At 54.1% G+C, this 16230-nt stretch overlaps 1 protein-coding gene across 1 annotated transcript in view; it reads left to right on the top strand.

The window, feature by feature from the left end:
* The first annotated feature begins 6074 nt into the window (after positions 1-6074).
* Positions 6075-16230, top strand: part of RAMP1 (receptor activity modifying protein 1) — a 39030-nt gene continuing 28874 nt past the window's right edge. Inside the window, exon 1 of the mRNA XM_074364605.1 lies at positions 6075-6233. Coding sequence (XP_074220706.1) covers positions 6197-6233 — 37 coding nt within the window. The 5' untranslated portion in view covers positions 6075-6196. The remainder of the gene's footprint in view (positions 6234-16230) is intronic.

Consider the following 16230-nt stretch of genomic DNA (forward strand, 5'->3'; position numbering starts at 1 on the left):
CTGGAGCCAGGTTTTCTTGGTTCATATTCCTGCCCCAGCTTTGGGAGCTGTGTTCAGCCTTGGGCATTGTGTAACTTCCCTGTGCCTCAGTTGTCTGGTGTGTAAACGGGAGACAGAAGTACCTGCCCCCGTAGGTGTGGGGTGCAGTACAGCATTCACCGCAGCACTCGTTACAGCAGAAGAGCCTGCAGTCAGGCGTGGCTGCTGCGGGGGGCGCGTCACCCCACGGCCGGCCGGCTGTAAGTTAGCACATTAGTTAAGGGGCACTTGATTACAAATGGTAGAAACACAACTGAAACTAGCCAAAGCACCAAAAAGTAAAATTAACTCACATAATTGACATCTCCAGAAATTAATTCAGATATAACCGGATCAAGAGGCTTCTGCTTTCTTCTCTCTTTTTCTCTTTCTCTCTCTCTCCCTTTCTCTCTCTTTCTTCCAACCTCTTCCTCCCTTCTTCCCTCCTCCCCCAAACACACACACACACTCCTGAGTAATTAGGAATGTTTACAGTGTTCACTAAGAACTTCTAGGAAACAAGCACAACAAGCAGTATTCAGACTGTTTGATAAGTTCTCTTAACTTTTCACTTAGCGACAGTTTCAGACTTACAGAAAAGTTGCAGAAAGAATACAGAGAGTTCATGTATGCCCTTCGTTTGGCTTCCCCTAACGTTAACAGTTTACATAACCATAGTAAAATGATCAAAACCAGGAAATTAGTACTGATGCAATACTGCTGACCACAGATCTTACTCAGATTTTGCTAGTTTTAACCCCTAATGTTCTTTTTCTGTTCCAGTTCAGTGTCCCACATTTCATTTAGTTACTGTGTTTTCTTCATCCTCTCTAGTCTGGGACAGTTCCTAAGTACTTTCTTGTGTTTTTTGACCGTGACACTTTTGATGAGTGTTTGATTAGTTGTTTTTATTAAATGTCTCTTGATTTTGATGAATCGGCTGTTTTCTCCTGGTGAGATTGAGGCTGTGCAGTTTCTGCAAAGAGCACCACAGAAGAGGTCCTCAGCACTTCGTGTCTGGGGTGCATGTTACATGTCTCATGGGTGATGTCATGCTTCAGCACTTGTCTGTGGTGGCCTTCCTTGGTTTTCTCCACTATTACTTTATTTTATTTGTATTACTATTTTTCCTTTGTGATTGAGGGAGATGTTTGATAGTGTGCAGTATCTGTTTCTCCTAAAATTTTGCTTACTGGTTTTAGCATCCATCAGCAAATCTTGCCTGAAATAGTTAATCTTGTGGTGCTTGTCTGATAATGGTTTTGTATGTCTTTCTTTCCCTCTACGTTTATTACTTAGAATTGTCCTGTAAGGAAAAGCTGTCCCTTCTCCCCCATGTCTTTACTCAGTTATTTATATCAATATGGACTCAGTGGTGTTGACTTTGTTCTGTGAGTTATAATACAATACTATCATTGTCTATTTTGTTGCTCAGATTATTCTAGCTTTAGGCAGTAGGAGCTTCTTCAGGTTGGATTCTATGTCATTGAAAATTGCCGTCCTTTTTCAAGTACTTATTTTCTGGCACCACAGAGTATTTTAGGCTCATCTTACACATTCTCTGCCCCAACCCTGGAATCAGTCACTTCTTTAACAAGCTATGTTTCCCTTTATTTGAGAATCATATTTAGAAACCAAGAACTGGTCGATAGGTGTGCTCACTCCTGTTTGGAGTTCGTCATAGGCCCTCTCACCAGGCAGCACTAGGAAATATGTGTGTTTCTGTCAGTCTCTGCATCCAGACACACCTGTGTTTGTTCACTCCTAGCCTTCACATCCAGTCATTACAGCATCACCAGATCGTACCCCCGGGAGAAGCCTTTACTGACTAGAGAACAGCATTTGTATAAAGTTCTTTGTGTCTTTAGCCTTACAGCGTGCAGTCAGAATATTATTCTCTATATTTGCTTAGACCTGTCTCTTATTCCTGATCACCTGCAGTGTGGTGGTGGTATGTATTTGTAATGGAGTCTCTTGGAGGGTCAGAGTGGGAGCTCTTCAGTTCATGTGTGAAATCTCATCTAGTTTTCTGCAGTGGCTCTAGGTAGCTCTGTGATGTTAAGATTTAATCTTTCTGGTGATTTCCAAATCACCCTTAGGCCCCTTTGACGGCCTCCCTCTTCTGCCTCTAGTTTTTCTCAGTCTGCCTCTGCTCTCCGCTAAGGTGGGGTGGCATGTGAGAGCCACGCCCTGACATTTGGTGATTTTTCTCTTTTACTCAGTTATTTTGTAGTTCTAAAATTCTCCAAGTGATGCTGACAGCATAGTTTTGTGTAGGATTTGCTTTTTACTTCTTGATTTTTGTTTGATTTTGGAGAAGGCACTATGGGAAATAGGAGAATATGCAAACCATTCTCCTCAGCCACTTGCAATTCCCAGGGACTTTGGTTTTGACAGCAGGACTCCCTTGAGGCTTTGAAACCTGAAGCCTGATGAAGCTGAGTGCTCAGGAGGTGCTGCTGGCTTTGTTTAATGCTGAGTGCTCATGAGGTGCTGTTGTACTGTGCTGTGCAAATAAATCACAGAGCTGAGTTGTTACTGCTTATAAATACATCTTTGGAACCACTAATTCCTCACTGATAATAACTGAAGTGGAACCTTTAAGTTGTCACCCTGGTGGTGAGGACACCTGCAAAATCTTCTCCTTTGTATCAGTAAATTACTGAGAAACTGTCTTTGGAACGTGTGTTTTGTTTGTTTGTTTTTTCTTTCAGTGCTTAGCGGTGTTGCTCCATCGTTGTCTGGTTTGCATTGTTTCCCATGAGAACTCATCTGTCACCTTCATCTCTGTTCCTCTGTGCAAAACATTTTTTCCCTGGCTGCCTGCAGCTCTCTGTTACTGGTTTTAAGTAGTTTGATCGTGGTGTGCACTGATGTGTTTTGCTTCATTCTCATGCTTAGGGTTTGTCAGTGTTCTTGGACTTACAGGTTTATTAGAATGACTTTTACATAGTAGTTCACATTGTTGTGTGACAGGACTATAGTCACACACACGTGAAGCCACGTTGTGTCACAGCTCCCTGGTGCTTTGTTCTTTTTATTCCTTGAGTCTCTGTTCTGAGACATCGCAGCTGCTTGGAGATCGTCTGATGTTGTCAGTTCTTGCTTCTAAGCTTCCTTAGGTCGCCCCGGGGCAGCCTTTACAAAGGCAGCACTAATTACTCCCTCTGCTGCTCTGCTCGTCTCAAGGCTTTTCCAGTATGGTTGGTGGAACTGGAGCTTTTCCAGGCCCTGTGAGCTCTCAGGGATTGTTCCAGCTTGCTCCTTGCCAGTGCTCGGTTCTCCTACCTCGGGTGGTGTCCTGTGTGCGTGGGCTGATCACACTCAGCAGAGACTCGAGGGGACCCCTCTACGGATCTTCTCTGTGCAGCTCTCGCCTCTCCTGTGCTCTGGAGTCCTGCCAGCTCTAGGTGCCTTGGCTTCCCCGGCCTCCATCTCTGTCTCCTCAACTAGGGGACCTCAGGCTCTGCAGTCTCCTACCTCCCGTGTGTGTGGAAAGTGTGGGCAGTGAGCAGCCACAGAGCTCGCCTCCCTTGTTTCCCTGCTCCTAGGGGTCCCTGTTCTGCACGGCCTGCGAGCCAGCTATTGTTTCACCAGTTTTTTAGGTTGGGTGGGGTGGTAAGTCCAGTCCCTCTTACTTCATCGTGGCTGGAAGCAGAAGTCTTTTGTTAATTTTGAATTTTTAGTAGTGTTGACCAAGTCTTGCTAACCTGTATCTAGATTGTGTCTGTGACGCTACCATGCATGCAGTGAAGCATCCGGCCATTGTCTCAACTCTTCCAGTGTTTAACATAGCATCCATCTAGATGGAGGTGCCCACGGAGAGGAATGATTTTCCGTGCTATCAGCTAGAAACACAAATACATCAGACAAAATCTAGCCGAGGCAAAATTGTCAGCTCTTAGGTTATGTGTCGTAGCTGTAGGGACAAGTTAGAGTTTGTTCCACTTTCGTACCTTTGCAGAAGGGAGAACTCAGTAACTACTGGGGTATATCCCACCTAGACCCAAGGTGCAGATACGAAAGCCATCAGAGAAAGTGCCATGATGTATATACCTCCTGCTTTGGCATTCCCAAGAGAATTGTGAACTTCTAAAGAACGTGAACTTGAGAGATGTGCTTTGTCTTGTTAAGTACGTGTATCTGTTAGGGAGGGGGGTGTGAGAAAATGGAGAAAAATGGGGGCGGGCTTCCCCACCCAGACCTTGCCTCCTGTTGCGCTTTGAGCCTCAGAGAAACTGTTGTCAAGAATGGCTCCTGCCGAGCCTGAGCCCCACGATGAAAGTGCAGGCGTCCCAGGCGCCTTGGGTAATGAAGGAAGGGCCTGACCACGTGAAGATGCAGAGACGCCCACAGGCCACGGGTGGGGAGTGTGGCTGAAAGGGGAGTGGAGAGCAAGTCTGAGCAGCAGAGATGCCTGCTCTTCCCTCTTACGGGGGCTGGCCATCTCCCAGGACAGGGATCACAGTGGGCCTGTCCCTGGCTTGGGCTGGGGCCCCGCTTACCTCCCTGAGCCGTGCCTTTCCCAGCCAGCTGGTCCCGGTCACCGGCCCTTCAATCCGGCCTGCAGGCCCCATATGTGTGGTCCCTGTATGAGCATCCGTGTGGCTGAGGGCTCCTCACTTGAGTCACCAGCTGAAGGGCAGGCCCTGTACTGGTTCCCAGCACAGGCTTGCAGAGTAGACTCAAATGTCTCTTAAATGAATAAAGTGAGGGAGGCCAGGCCACCTGCTGGGGTGTATCTCCCTAAGGTTTGGAAAGGGGCTACTCAAGTCAAGAGAGCATGTGCACTCCCCCACCATCTGATACAGAACCCTCAGGACAATTTGGGCCCCCGGGTGGTAGGCATGCTGGTCCTGAGTGCCCTCCCAGACCCCCTGGTTTGTCGGCAGCCTCCGTTCTCTGGGCTGCCGGCAGGTGGCCCTGTTCCCTTTCATTTGGCCTGGGGAAGTGTTCAGTCCACACAGACTGACCGCAGAATCCTGCATTAGGCACTCTGCTAAAGCCTGAAGCTTCAGTCACAAAGATGTGACCATTACACTATGATTCTTCCCCCTCCCAAGGGCAGTATCAGTGGTTGATTCGTTAGCATGAGCATAAATTTACTCAATTGCTGAGTTCTCATTGCAGCTGAATGTTACAAGAAGGAACCACTGCAAGGTGCAGTAGAGTTTAGACAGCCCAGCTCAGCTCAGCTACCCGGGGCTGATGTCTCCCAAATTTATGTCTCCAGGTCAGACCTATGTGTAGGGAAACCTTTTGCCTTGGGCCTCCCCAGGGCTCTCAGGTGTCACCCCAGGGGGCCCGTCTCTTTCTACACAAATTCAGTCAGAATGACATCCGAGGCCCTCACAGCCTCCTCTACCTGTCACCACCCATCCTAGGCAGCTTCCTTTCTGTCCCCCTAAAGAGCCCTCTTCCCTCTGGCCCCAGGACCTTCGCTCATACCTCCTTTCATGTCCCTCCTCCCTGCACCCACACCGTTCCTCATCCTGCTATTCCAGTTCCTCAGTGTACCTTTCTTGATTACTATGACTGTCCCCAAGTGCTGGGGCTGGTTTTGTCCTCTCAGGATCCCCAGTGCCTGCACCCTGGGAGAGGTAGATGAACAAAGGTGGCCTTGGCCTTTTGCAGAGCAGACCTCCGCGGCAGGGGTGGGCGGGCACAACCTAGGGAGAGGAGGAGGGATGGTGCCAGGGGACTGAGATGACGCATCTAGAGACCCTCCCTAGTTGAAACTGTCCATTTGTTTGGCAAACACTTAAGGAGCATCCGTGCGTTCGTTGGTCGCGGCGCCCGGCCTTCCCCGGAGCCCGAGTGTGGGATCCCCAGGGAAGTGTCCCGGAGACTCCCCGCGCAGCTCGCCCTCGGGCGCAGCCTTCCCGGCCCGGCCCCCAGCTCGCTCTGCGCTGCCCGGGCTACTCGCCGAGGGTCGGGTCCCCTCGCGGCTTCAGCCACTTGCCCAGCGTCCCGGCCGACACCTGCCAGCCCGACTACCCTGCTGCCAGCCCTCACGGCCGGGTCCCGGCGCCCCCTTTCCCCGCCGGGCCCGCAGTGGGCCGGGCCGCGCGCCCGCCGCCTCCCGCCTCCGCCCCCGCCCCCGGCGCGCCTCCCGGCGGGCTCCGTCGTCCTCGGCGGGCTCGGTCCCCAGCGGGCTCCGTCCTCGGCAGCGCGCGCCATGGCCCCGGGCCTGCGCGGCCTCTGGCTGCTCCTGGGTGAGTAGGGCCGGGGTCCTGGCCGCCCGGGCTCGGGGGGAGGCTCCGCGCGCGACGGGTGCGGGGTGCGGGCGCGGCTCCGCGCGGCGGCGCCTCCCTCGGGAGGACAGAGGCCGCTTTGGAGGCGTCGCGCGAGCCGGGGAGCTCTGCAAGGCGACGGCGCGGGCGACCCCGCACCCGCACCGGGAACCCGTCGCTCGGCAGGACACGTCGGCCGTGCGCGCCGCCCCTTCCCGCACCTCTGCGTGCTCCGGCTCCGAGCTGCCGCGCGTTCGCGGTGCGGGCACAGGCACCTTGCGGATGGAGGATTTCGGAATTAGAACCATGGGCCGTTTATCTAGAAAATTAGTCAAAACTTGAACTCTGACTGTCACAGACCGCAGTCGCTGATTTGCAAATAAGCCTCCTTTGCAGATGCCCTTTGCAGAAATGATGCCAGCGGTCCGCTCGGGAGGCCTTTCCACAGCTTTGTTTGTTGTTTGTTGGCTTGTTAACTTGGCACTTCTGGCTCACAGAAATCCAAAGTGGGCCTCTTGGTGAGGTGGCCAGACACGCTAGGCATTCTGTTTAAAGAGAGATCACAAACTGAAAGCCAGCGGTGACAGGAATGTACGCGCGCCAGACATACCAAAATTTAGCAAGAAATTGGCGTCTTCACTCCCCTCTCCAGTGTTTTCATAAAATGCCAAGCAACCTTTCCAAACGCCTTTAGTTATTGGTTTTACGTATTTAGTTACCTTTTAACAAAAACTAAATAGGTCGCTTAAAGTGGGAGACTCCGGTGGCCCTGGGAAGGCCCCCCACAGTCACTGCTGATACTTATGTCCCAGCCCCTGAACAGGTGATGCTGGTCAGAAACACCTGCTGCACAGGCCCCCGCGGTGCAGGGCTGACACCACGCTTTCCGGCTTCCCGTAGCTGCTGGGGAAGCAGGCTGGGGCAGTGTGGCTTGTCTGTGGAGATCCCGGGACGCTGGGAGGAGAGGGGACTGAGGGCTGCAGAGGAGTCTTAATTGTACACCTCACCAAGGAGTGTTGGCTCTGCGTAAAACCCTTCGCATCTGCTTCCGCAGAATGTAACCCGAACACTGACCTTGCCGCTTCAGTGTTCTGGCTGAAGTTATATGAAAAGCAAAGTCTTAACAGGATTACTGTCGTCTTCTGCATTAGGATCTGTGGGCTTGCTGTGGGACTTACTGATTTAGTCTCCCAAGGCACGAACATTTCTCTGTTAGCAAAGTAGAGAGCTGGGTAGTGTCATTTTTTAAACATAAATAAATGCTCTTGACTGCTGTCCAGAAGCTGCACCCTCTAAAGCTTGTGTAAATAAAACACTAGGTCATGATCACATATGAAGACTTGTTTACCAAGAAAATGGTACGTGTTCTGGTGGAAGTTCAAAGTCCTGTAATCTTAACATTATTCTGAGAGGTCTGGCTAACGTTCTATCATGGAAAAGTAAACACGGCTTTATGAGGTTATCAGTAACTGAGTGTCATCGGAGCCCAGTGGTAATTAGAATTACAGGAGCACACAGTTTTCTCCCCAAGTGGTAGCATTAGCTACAGCTCCTTGGTGATTTTGCTGCCCAGAATGGCAATGTGGAATTTCTTGTTTTTCATCAATCAGAAAAGAATGGCATTTCGAGAGGACCCAGCATTAGTTTATGATGACTTTGTTGTAAGCGCCTGTGTTTTCAGCCTGCTTTACTTGCAAGTGCTCACTGACCCTGTCTTTCTTTTTTTTTTTTTTTTTCTTTTTCTTTTTAAGTACAGTTGATTTACAACACTGTGCTTGTTTCTGGTGTACAGCACAGTGATTCAGTTATACACATCCATATTCTTTTTTATATTCTTTTAAGTTATAGGTTATTACAAGCTATCGAATACAGTTCCTTTGCTATACAGTAGGGCCTTGTTTATCTATTTTGCATATAGTAGTTTTTAATCTGCTGATCCCCAAATCCTAATTTATCCCTTCCCCCCTTCCCCTTTGGTAACCATAAGTTTATTTTCTATGTCTGTGAGTCTGTTTCTGTTTTGTAAGTAAGTTTATTTGTGACTGGCACTGACTTATATAAGCTCATCTGTCGTCTGTCCTGGGAAACACTCACCCTCCCTGTGTGCTGGGCGTGTTGGGGGTTCGTTGCAAGGCTGCTGCATTATTGAAATATGTGAGTTTATATAAATACAGATATAACCATTTGGAACCGACTTAGAACATACAGGAAGTGGAGTAGATGGGACTCCTCGGCTTGTCATGCTGTGTTAAGTCTGGAGGCAGTTCCAATCCTGGAGTCCAAATCTGAAGGATTCTTTTTTACTAATCAACTCAGCGTGTTTGTTTACCCTCTCTGTGTGTTTAGCTGCAGAGAGGAATCTGTGGATTTTTGTCTTCCTTCCATAGGTGCGTGCCAGTCAGTGTGCGTGTTGTCAGTCCCAGGCCAGGCTTGTTGGGAAATATTTATATCCACGTTGGAAGCGGTGGTAAGCAACATGTCAAGGAAATAGTTCAGGTGGAATCTTTACTTAAGGCAAGTGGCTGGTTGGGAAGGTCTATTCCTCCCAATTTCCTTCCCCCTAGAGAAGAGCAATTCCCCAGCTTCTGCTCAGTTAGAAGTGGTGTCTGGCAGAGTGTGTGATGGGGGGCCCTGAGTGCTGTAAATTCCAGTGAATGGAGCCTCGTGGGTTTGGCCACCAGCACCCCACTCCTTCGGGCACAGAGCCCGTCTTTCTGGAGGTTCACCTGGCACCGCAGGCTCCCCTCGGTGGGCCCTGGCCCAGGCCTGCCCACAGGATCATCTCAGAGACGGGCGTGGGACCCAGGCGGCACAGTTCGGTCTCTGCCGGAGCCCTGGGGGGAAACTGACTCCTCTCTGCTGGATCCGAAAGAGTCGAGCTGTCAGATCCCATCCTGGGAGCCCCTGGGGTGGGGGCGGGGGCATCTGTCCAGGACGACACAGCAGACAGACAGTCCTCCTGACACCTTTCAGGCGCCTCAATTGAGCCTGAGAGGTGGACGTGTCAACCTTGTGACCCCCTTGCTTGTGAGCTGGGTGAGTCCCTGGCAGGACAGTGCCTGGAGGGTGGCAAACACCCAGTGGGCTCTGCGAAGGGCACACATGGGGGCTGTGGGGACTTGCCAAGAGCCCCTTGTTCTACTTGGGACTCAGGAAAGACCTGAAGGAGGAGACGGTGCAGAGCTGCTGGGAAGAGGGGAAGGGAGACAGGCCGGGCGGCCGTTGCAGCCCTAGTACCTCTGCCAGCCCTGTGCCACCCGCCTCAGCCCTTCTCTTCCTTCCTGGCAACTGCATGCTGATAGGACTACCCAGTCCCCAGCCCGCCACTAGCCCCCAGACACACACACACACACACACACACACACACCCCAGCCCTCCTCCCTCCCTCCAGGATGCCTGACCTTGGGGATCCTTGGGGATGGGTTTCCAGAGAACTTTGTTCTTAGTGAGGAGGGTTGTGTCAACACAGCGGCAAGAGGAGGCTCCCAACCTAAACAAGAACTTATTCTTTGTAACATAATGCCGTTATTGTCCGTGGAGAAGAATTCTTTTTCCCTGAGATTGTTTTATTTTGATACTTTCTTTGACATCGAAAGACATCACTTCAGTCATCATTCAAAACACAGATTCTAAGCAGCTTCATGGGAGCAGCAGGGTCCGTGGCCAGGACTCGGCAGGGGAGCAGGGCCCGTGGGCCTGGGCATCATGACCAAGCCTTTCTTATGTATTCCTCTGGCCTCACAGTGTCTCCTTTATTTCCCTCTACTGTGCTCCGTCCCTCCTGCCTGCCCGCGTGGAGTTCCCGCGGTGGGTTCTCTGGGACCGGAGGCCAGAAGCCCCAGCCATCCTCACCTCCCAGTGTCCCACAGGCCCCGCAGAGCCAGCAGGGCCAGCATCACCTGCATGCCTCGCCCAGTGACGTACCCCACCCCTGGGGAAGCCTTTCCTGACCACCCCCACCCACCACCGCTGGGGTGGGTCACCCTCTTCTGTGCCCCCTGTATGTCCCCCTCAGAGCCCTCATCGCGCCACACCGGCGGTGCCTCCCTGTGTGCTGTGCTTGGACCCCAGTCAGCCAGCCTCTAGGTCCCTCCTGTCCACGTCTCCTGAGACAGCTGAGTTCGCTGGAAACCACAGGGGCAGGGAGCAGAGTGACACAGCCATGCCACAGGGGCGGGGGTGCAGCCAACCTGGGCAGCGCCCCCCAGGCCCCCCAGGGCTCTGCAGCCCTGCACCGAGAGGCCGCCCAGGAGGGGCTCTCTGAGCCAGACGTCGCCTGGAGGGCAGAGAGCAGTTTCCCCAAGCAAATGACTGGACAGTAAAGCCATGTTGTCACCTACTCAGGCCAGCTCTCGCCGGGAACGGAAGCAGCTCACGTGTCACATAGCAAAACCCCACGTTGCAGGGAAGAGACCTAAAAAGCACAGTGAGTTAAACAGAAACCTGGCGGCACTAACAGCCCAGGCTGGCGCTCTCTGCCTGTGCCTTCATTACCTCCAGGAGGTGCCGGGGGTCCATCTGAGTGGGGGGGTGGTGACGGGCCGGATAGCTGGGCAGATGAGGGAGTCCTGGGGAAGCACTAAGCTGTTTCTCCTGGTAACTCCTGCCTGATACACGACTCAAGGGGGTCACATGGTGTCATGACCGGAAGTGGGGTTCTAGGAGGTGGAAGCCAGGGGCGCACAGGCTACAGCACCCCCAGGAAGTCATCCAGCACAGCACGTCCGTGGTGCCAAGGCTGAGAAGCCCTGCTCCGTATGAGCACAGGTGTGAACGGCGCTGTCTGTGCAGAAGGAAGGGAACTTCGGGAGGCGAGGCCCCGATCTCGAGCCCAAAGGGGTGGGGAAGAGCCTCTGGAGCACAAGACCAGTTATGCAAAGGCTTTGGTTCTTGGAACTTTCTGGAAGGCTTTGTGACTGGAGCATGAGGGGGAGGAGGGCTTTGAGGCAAGATTGGCATCATTTATTGAAAAGATTGTTCTGTTCCCTGCTCAGAGGAGGGCCGAGTCAGGAACCCTCTTGCCAGGGATGAGAGCATCTTGGAGGGGTGAGAGGGACCAGCTGACCTCCTGAAGAGAGAGGACCTTAGGTGGGACAGAGAGGGGACAGGGAAGAGCTCAGAGGAAGTTCAGCAGGACAGAGGGGAGCCCGCAGTGGGGAGACGCTCAGGGACCACCGCACCCTCCAGCCCACGAGGGTGGGGCGTGGTGACCGAAGGAGCCCGTTCAGGAGAACCAGACGTGAGGGCGGCAGGAACGGGCCCTCGGGGGAGCTGAGGAGCTCCTCCCAGGGGCCCGGGCTCGCCATCCCCTGGAGAAGCCGTCTCCAGGCCCTCCAGGCCCTGTAGCTGCCAGTGAAGTCCCTGGGATGTGCTCCCCCCGTCACTGCGCAGTGAGTCATTTCTAAATTACACACCTGCACCACCACACTGTGCACCAGAAAACATGCAAAAATAGACTCCTTTAGCAAGCCAGGTGTTGAAATGAGTTTAAAAGCTCATGAAAATCCTTTTGCTCTCCTCTGAGGGTGCCACTTGTCCTTAAGGACAGCAGTGATTTTGGCGGTTGTGATGGGCTTGATCCAGCTGTACTTGCCTGGGTGGACAGTGCTGGCCCCGCGGGGCTCAGAGGACCTGGTGCCGGGAGGACAGGCAACTCGGCTGTTTACTCTTGGTCTGACCTTTCGATCCTTGGGGGCACCTCTTGATCCCTTCAGCCCGCGCTCCTTTGCCAGAATCGTCCACCCAGTTCCCCGGGCTCCTACACACCCCAGGCATCAGTGTGAGATGGCCAGTGGCATCCATCCAGGGGACTCCCACATCTCCAGCGAGACCCCTCCAGGCCGCTCTCGTGGCGATGGCCCTGAGGAAGCCAGCCTGCAGAGATGCCTTGGCTCGAGAGTCCCAAAACCTCAGCAGACATTGGTCATCTGCAGCCTTGGGGCTGTTTTCGGGGTCTCGGCATTGAGGTGGCTGCCCTCACCATCTGTCCCACGTGTGAGATGAGCATGCCAGGGGTTGCACCCCAGCTCCACCGTTCCTGGGCTGTGTGACTCTGGGCAGGTTACTTAACCTCTCCAGGTCCCATCCCCATCTGTAAAATGAGAGAATAGTAACACCTGCCCTGTTGCTTATTTGCAAGGATTAAGCAGGCAGGTGCCTGTAGAGGGCTTAGGACAGGACCTGGCCACGTGAGCTGTGGTTGCCACCACCCTGGGTGGGCTGTCCCAGCACGTGGCAGTGGGAGGGGAAGTCACGGCCTTCTAGAATCGGTGTACAACCGATCTAGAGCCTGGTCTGCATCTTCCCATTTATACAACTTGCTTCCAAAAAGAGTAGAAATATGGCTCTGGGTAAAGCCTCAGGCACCATAAGGAACCAAACATGATGTGGTGCCACGTCACCAAGCCTCCGAGAGAGGATGAAGTGAAGAGTCTTTAACAGGTGAGGAGAGAGAACCACGGCCAAGACACTGGCTGAGGAAAGGCTGAGGCCCAGACCACTCTGAGCTTCCTAGAAGCCCGAGCAGACCAGAGAGTTAAGAGAGCAGTCCTGGCCGGGAGTGCGACGTCCCCCCACACATGTGTTCCTCCCTGACTGTGCTGTCAGCCAGAGCCTGCCGAGGGCCGGCGCTGTGTGTGTGGGCGGCGCAGGGCCCGCGGTCAGCTAACGACATGTTCCTGGTGGCAGTCAGAAGATGGTGCGATGCACACGGTCAGAGAGGGCTTGTGCTGGGCAGGGCAAAGTTCACTGGGCCTTGAGGGTTGAGTAAGAGTTTTTACTGGACACACAGAGGTTTTGGCTTTTCAATTTGTTGTTTGGGTTTTTATTTTCTGTTTCCAGAATAGACAGAGAAAGGCTGAAGGCAACATGTTCAAACCAGGTTTTGTTTATATCATTCTCTGGGGCACTGAGTGACAGGCCAGGCATGTGGCTTCCTGGGGATTTGGCTCCCAAGTGGCTGTAACGAGGGGAGCCCTGGGAGTGGGTGGTTTTTACCCTGCTGGCCCCAGCTGGCTGAGCAGAGAATGATTCACAGCTGCAGCAAGAACAGCAGAGCGAGGAGTTTTCCAATGGCCGTTAGGAAAGTGTCCGGGCAGAACACAGAGATAGCATCTTAGACATTGCATTTTTTTAACCTGTGGAAAATATAGACGTGCCTAAGGCAGAAAATAATGATCATCTGTAATCACACCACTCAGAGATAACCAGTCCTGACATTTCCTTCGGAAGTTTTGTTTTTATTGAGGTATCATTGGCATAGAATAAGCCAAAGATGTTTAAAATGGAGAACTTGGAGGGTTATGTGTACACCCACGTAAACTCAACACAGTGAGCATGTAAGTCTGTCACCTCCAGAAGGGTCCCCTTTGTCACCTTCCCCTCCTGCCCCCTCCCCATCACCCCTGCTGGAGTCAGGGGTCAGTCCTGAGCGTCCTGCAAGTCACTAAGGGCCGCTCCCGTTGAAAACCCGCAGGAGCGGGCCACTCATTTTGGGATGGGATTGATTCTGTAAACATATCTTCTGGAAAGCAGTCCTGTTAACCCATCTGGTGAGAGAGGTTCCCATTTCACAGATAAAGAAACTGTGGCCGAGAGGTGAAGAGGCCTTCTCTGGGCCCGGCCTGGGAGGTCGGGGCCATGTGCTGGGGTCCCTGGAGGCTCACGGGCTCCCCAGAGGAGGCTCTGTCCTGTGCAGCTGGTCACTCTGACGAGCAGGCCCCCCAGCAGGTGCCCTTCCGATGGCTCAGCCTCCACCCATCATCCCAGCTCCTGGAGGACCCAGTGGGGCCTGAGCTCTGTCTCTGCAACCATGAGACCATGAGATAGCAAGGGCGGTGTGAGAGGAGACAGACCAGGGCCTCACTTCTGGGTCCTCATCTCTTGCTAGAAAACCTCATGCCTCGGAGCCCAGAGGTGCCCGGTGGGGAGCCCAGCCTGGCCTTTCTGGTCCCAGGCCCTTGCCTGGGGGCGGGACTCCCTGCCATCTCTCCCATGTCAGGGGCTTTGCCCCTGCCAAGGAGCGGGAGCTGTTACTCTGAGCTCCCCCAAAGGCTCACTGAACTCCTGAGTAACGCTCGATGCCAGTGAAGGGCCTGCCTGGACACGTGGAGGGAGGAATGCCGTCCACCCGGCAGCCTCGCACACGGCCTTTTAAAGACACGAGTTGTGAGTGAGTCACTTGCAGTCATACAGGAATGAAACCCATCTGGCCCCAAACAGCTGATTTTATAACTTTTGGCAATTTTATTCCGTTTTAAAACCATAAGATTGCCTATCTTTTCAATGAAAGAAACCACATCAGGCGCATTAAAAAGAAAAAAAAGTGTAGTTCTCCTGTACTTGAAAATAAAACCACTTTCCAGATTCACCCAAACAGCTTGCTCAGCCTCATCCCAGCTGGGGAATGGCTCCCCCAGGGCAGGAAAGACAGCAGTGGCGTGGGGTGCGGGGGCCTGTCTCCACGGAGCAGAGGTCCCAACCTTGGGAGACAGATAGTGAGTGGCTCACAGAGAGGTGGGAGCTGCCCACCCGGGGATCAGCCCGGAGCCAGGCCAGGTCAAGGCCACAGGGCAGGCCCTGCAGCCGGCCCAGGGCAGGGGTGACACAGACACTGGGAGACAGAGCTGGCCAGGCTCTGGAGGGACCGGGCAGGCTGCAGGGCAGGGCGGCCCTGAGGGCCCGAGCCAGCCGGGTGGAGAAGGTGGCTGTGGTCTGCAGCCCAGAGAACAGCGGGAGGAGACTGGCTGGAACACACCAGAGAGGGACACCTTAACAGGAGGAAGTGTGGCCTGGGGACATACCCCTCAGAGCCCGTTAAACCAGACCCGCAGGCTCTGGCCCCCGGCACCTGCCTCCCGGCAGTGGCTCTGGGGACGACTATGGGCCCTGCTTCCCTAACCCTCTGGGGACTTGTGTCAGGTCCCTCCAGGGCCTACACCCCCCCGGTGGCTTTCTGTCTCGTGCACCCAGGGAGGATGTTCGCACGAATCAGAAAGAGCGGGAGGTGAGAGGGCGCAGAGTGGCTCTGAGAAAAGAAGGAACCATCATCCCGCCCTAAATGAGGCGCTAAAGGAAGAGGTGGGGGTTGGGGGAGAGGCAGCAGAGGACCTGCCACACTTGGGCCTGTGCTTGGCTGAGAGAGGTGGTCCAGGCGGGAAGCTCAGGGTGGATGCTGAGAGCGGGTGGGGGCGGGAAACAGAGGGGCGACCCTCAGAACAAAGCTGGACTCCCTCCCAGGAGTCGCCATCTGAGCCCTCCTGAGCTTCCTGGGGCCCCTGGAGCCCCACCTGTCCATGGCAGGCTGGCTTTCTTAGGGCCGTCTTGCCCGGCCAGGGTCGGAGCAGCCCCTTCCCCGAGGCTGCCTGACAGCGGCGGGGCGTGAGTCCTCAGGTGCACTGGCTGTGTCCCTGCGGACACTGCGGGGGACACACCTGGGCTGTTGGGAGTGGAGTGAACTCAGGTGGGTATGGAGGCTCCTGGGGGCAGGGGCAGTGTCTCCCTCCTTGGCCCCCCGAGCGCCCCTGGGAGTCTCCCTGCTGCACACCCAAGGGGCGCCCCCTTCCCAGGGAGGGTGGGCCTGGGCCCTGCTCTCCTAGGGGCTCCTCCTCCTCCGAGCTTTTCCTATTGCCAGCCTGTCAGCTCCCCCACCCCCCACTCACCGTGACTCCCAGTTTCTCTGGCTAAAAACCCTGGGAATCCTCTCTGTCTGACTGGCTTCCAGGGTGTCCTGCCCGCCCTGCCCAGACCTGGCGGTCAGCCTCATCCCCAGGACCCCCTCCAGGTGGCGAACCCAGGACAGGGCACCTCGGAGCTTTCTTGAACTCCTGCGTCCAGCCTCCCCTCTGCCTCTGTGCTGCGGCGCCCCTCCTGCGTTTGGGTTTTGATTGTAATTAACCCCAGGGCTGTACTTTCGTTGCTGTGAAACGTCACTTGGTTAGCTTTGCTCCCCCACCATCAAGATGTGTGCAGCCTGGAGTCT

The sequence above is a fragment of the Camelus bactrianus genome, chromosome 5 (assembly GCF_048773025.1).
Source record: "Camelus bactrianus isolate YW-2024 breed Bactrian camel chromosome 5, ASM4877302v1, whole genome shotgun sequence".
Classification (NCBI taxonomy): Eukaryota; Metazoa; Chordata; class Mammalia; order Artiodactyla; family Camelidae; genus Camelus; species Camelus bactrianus.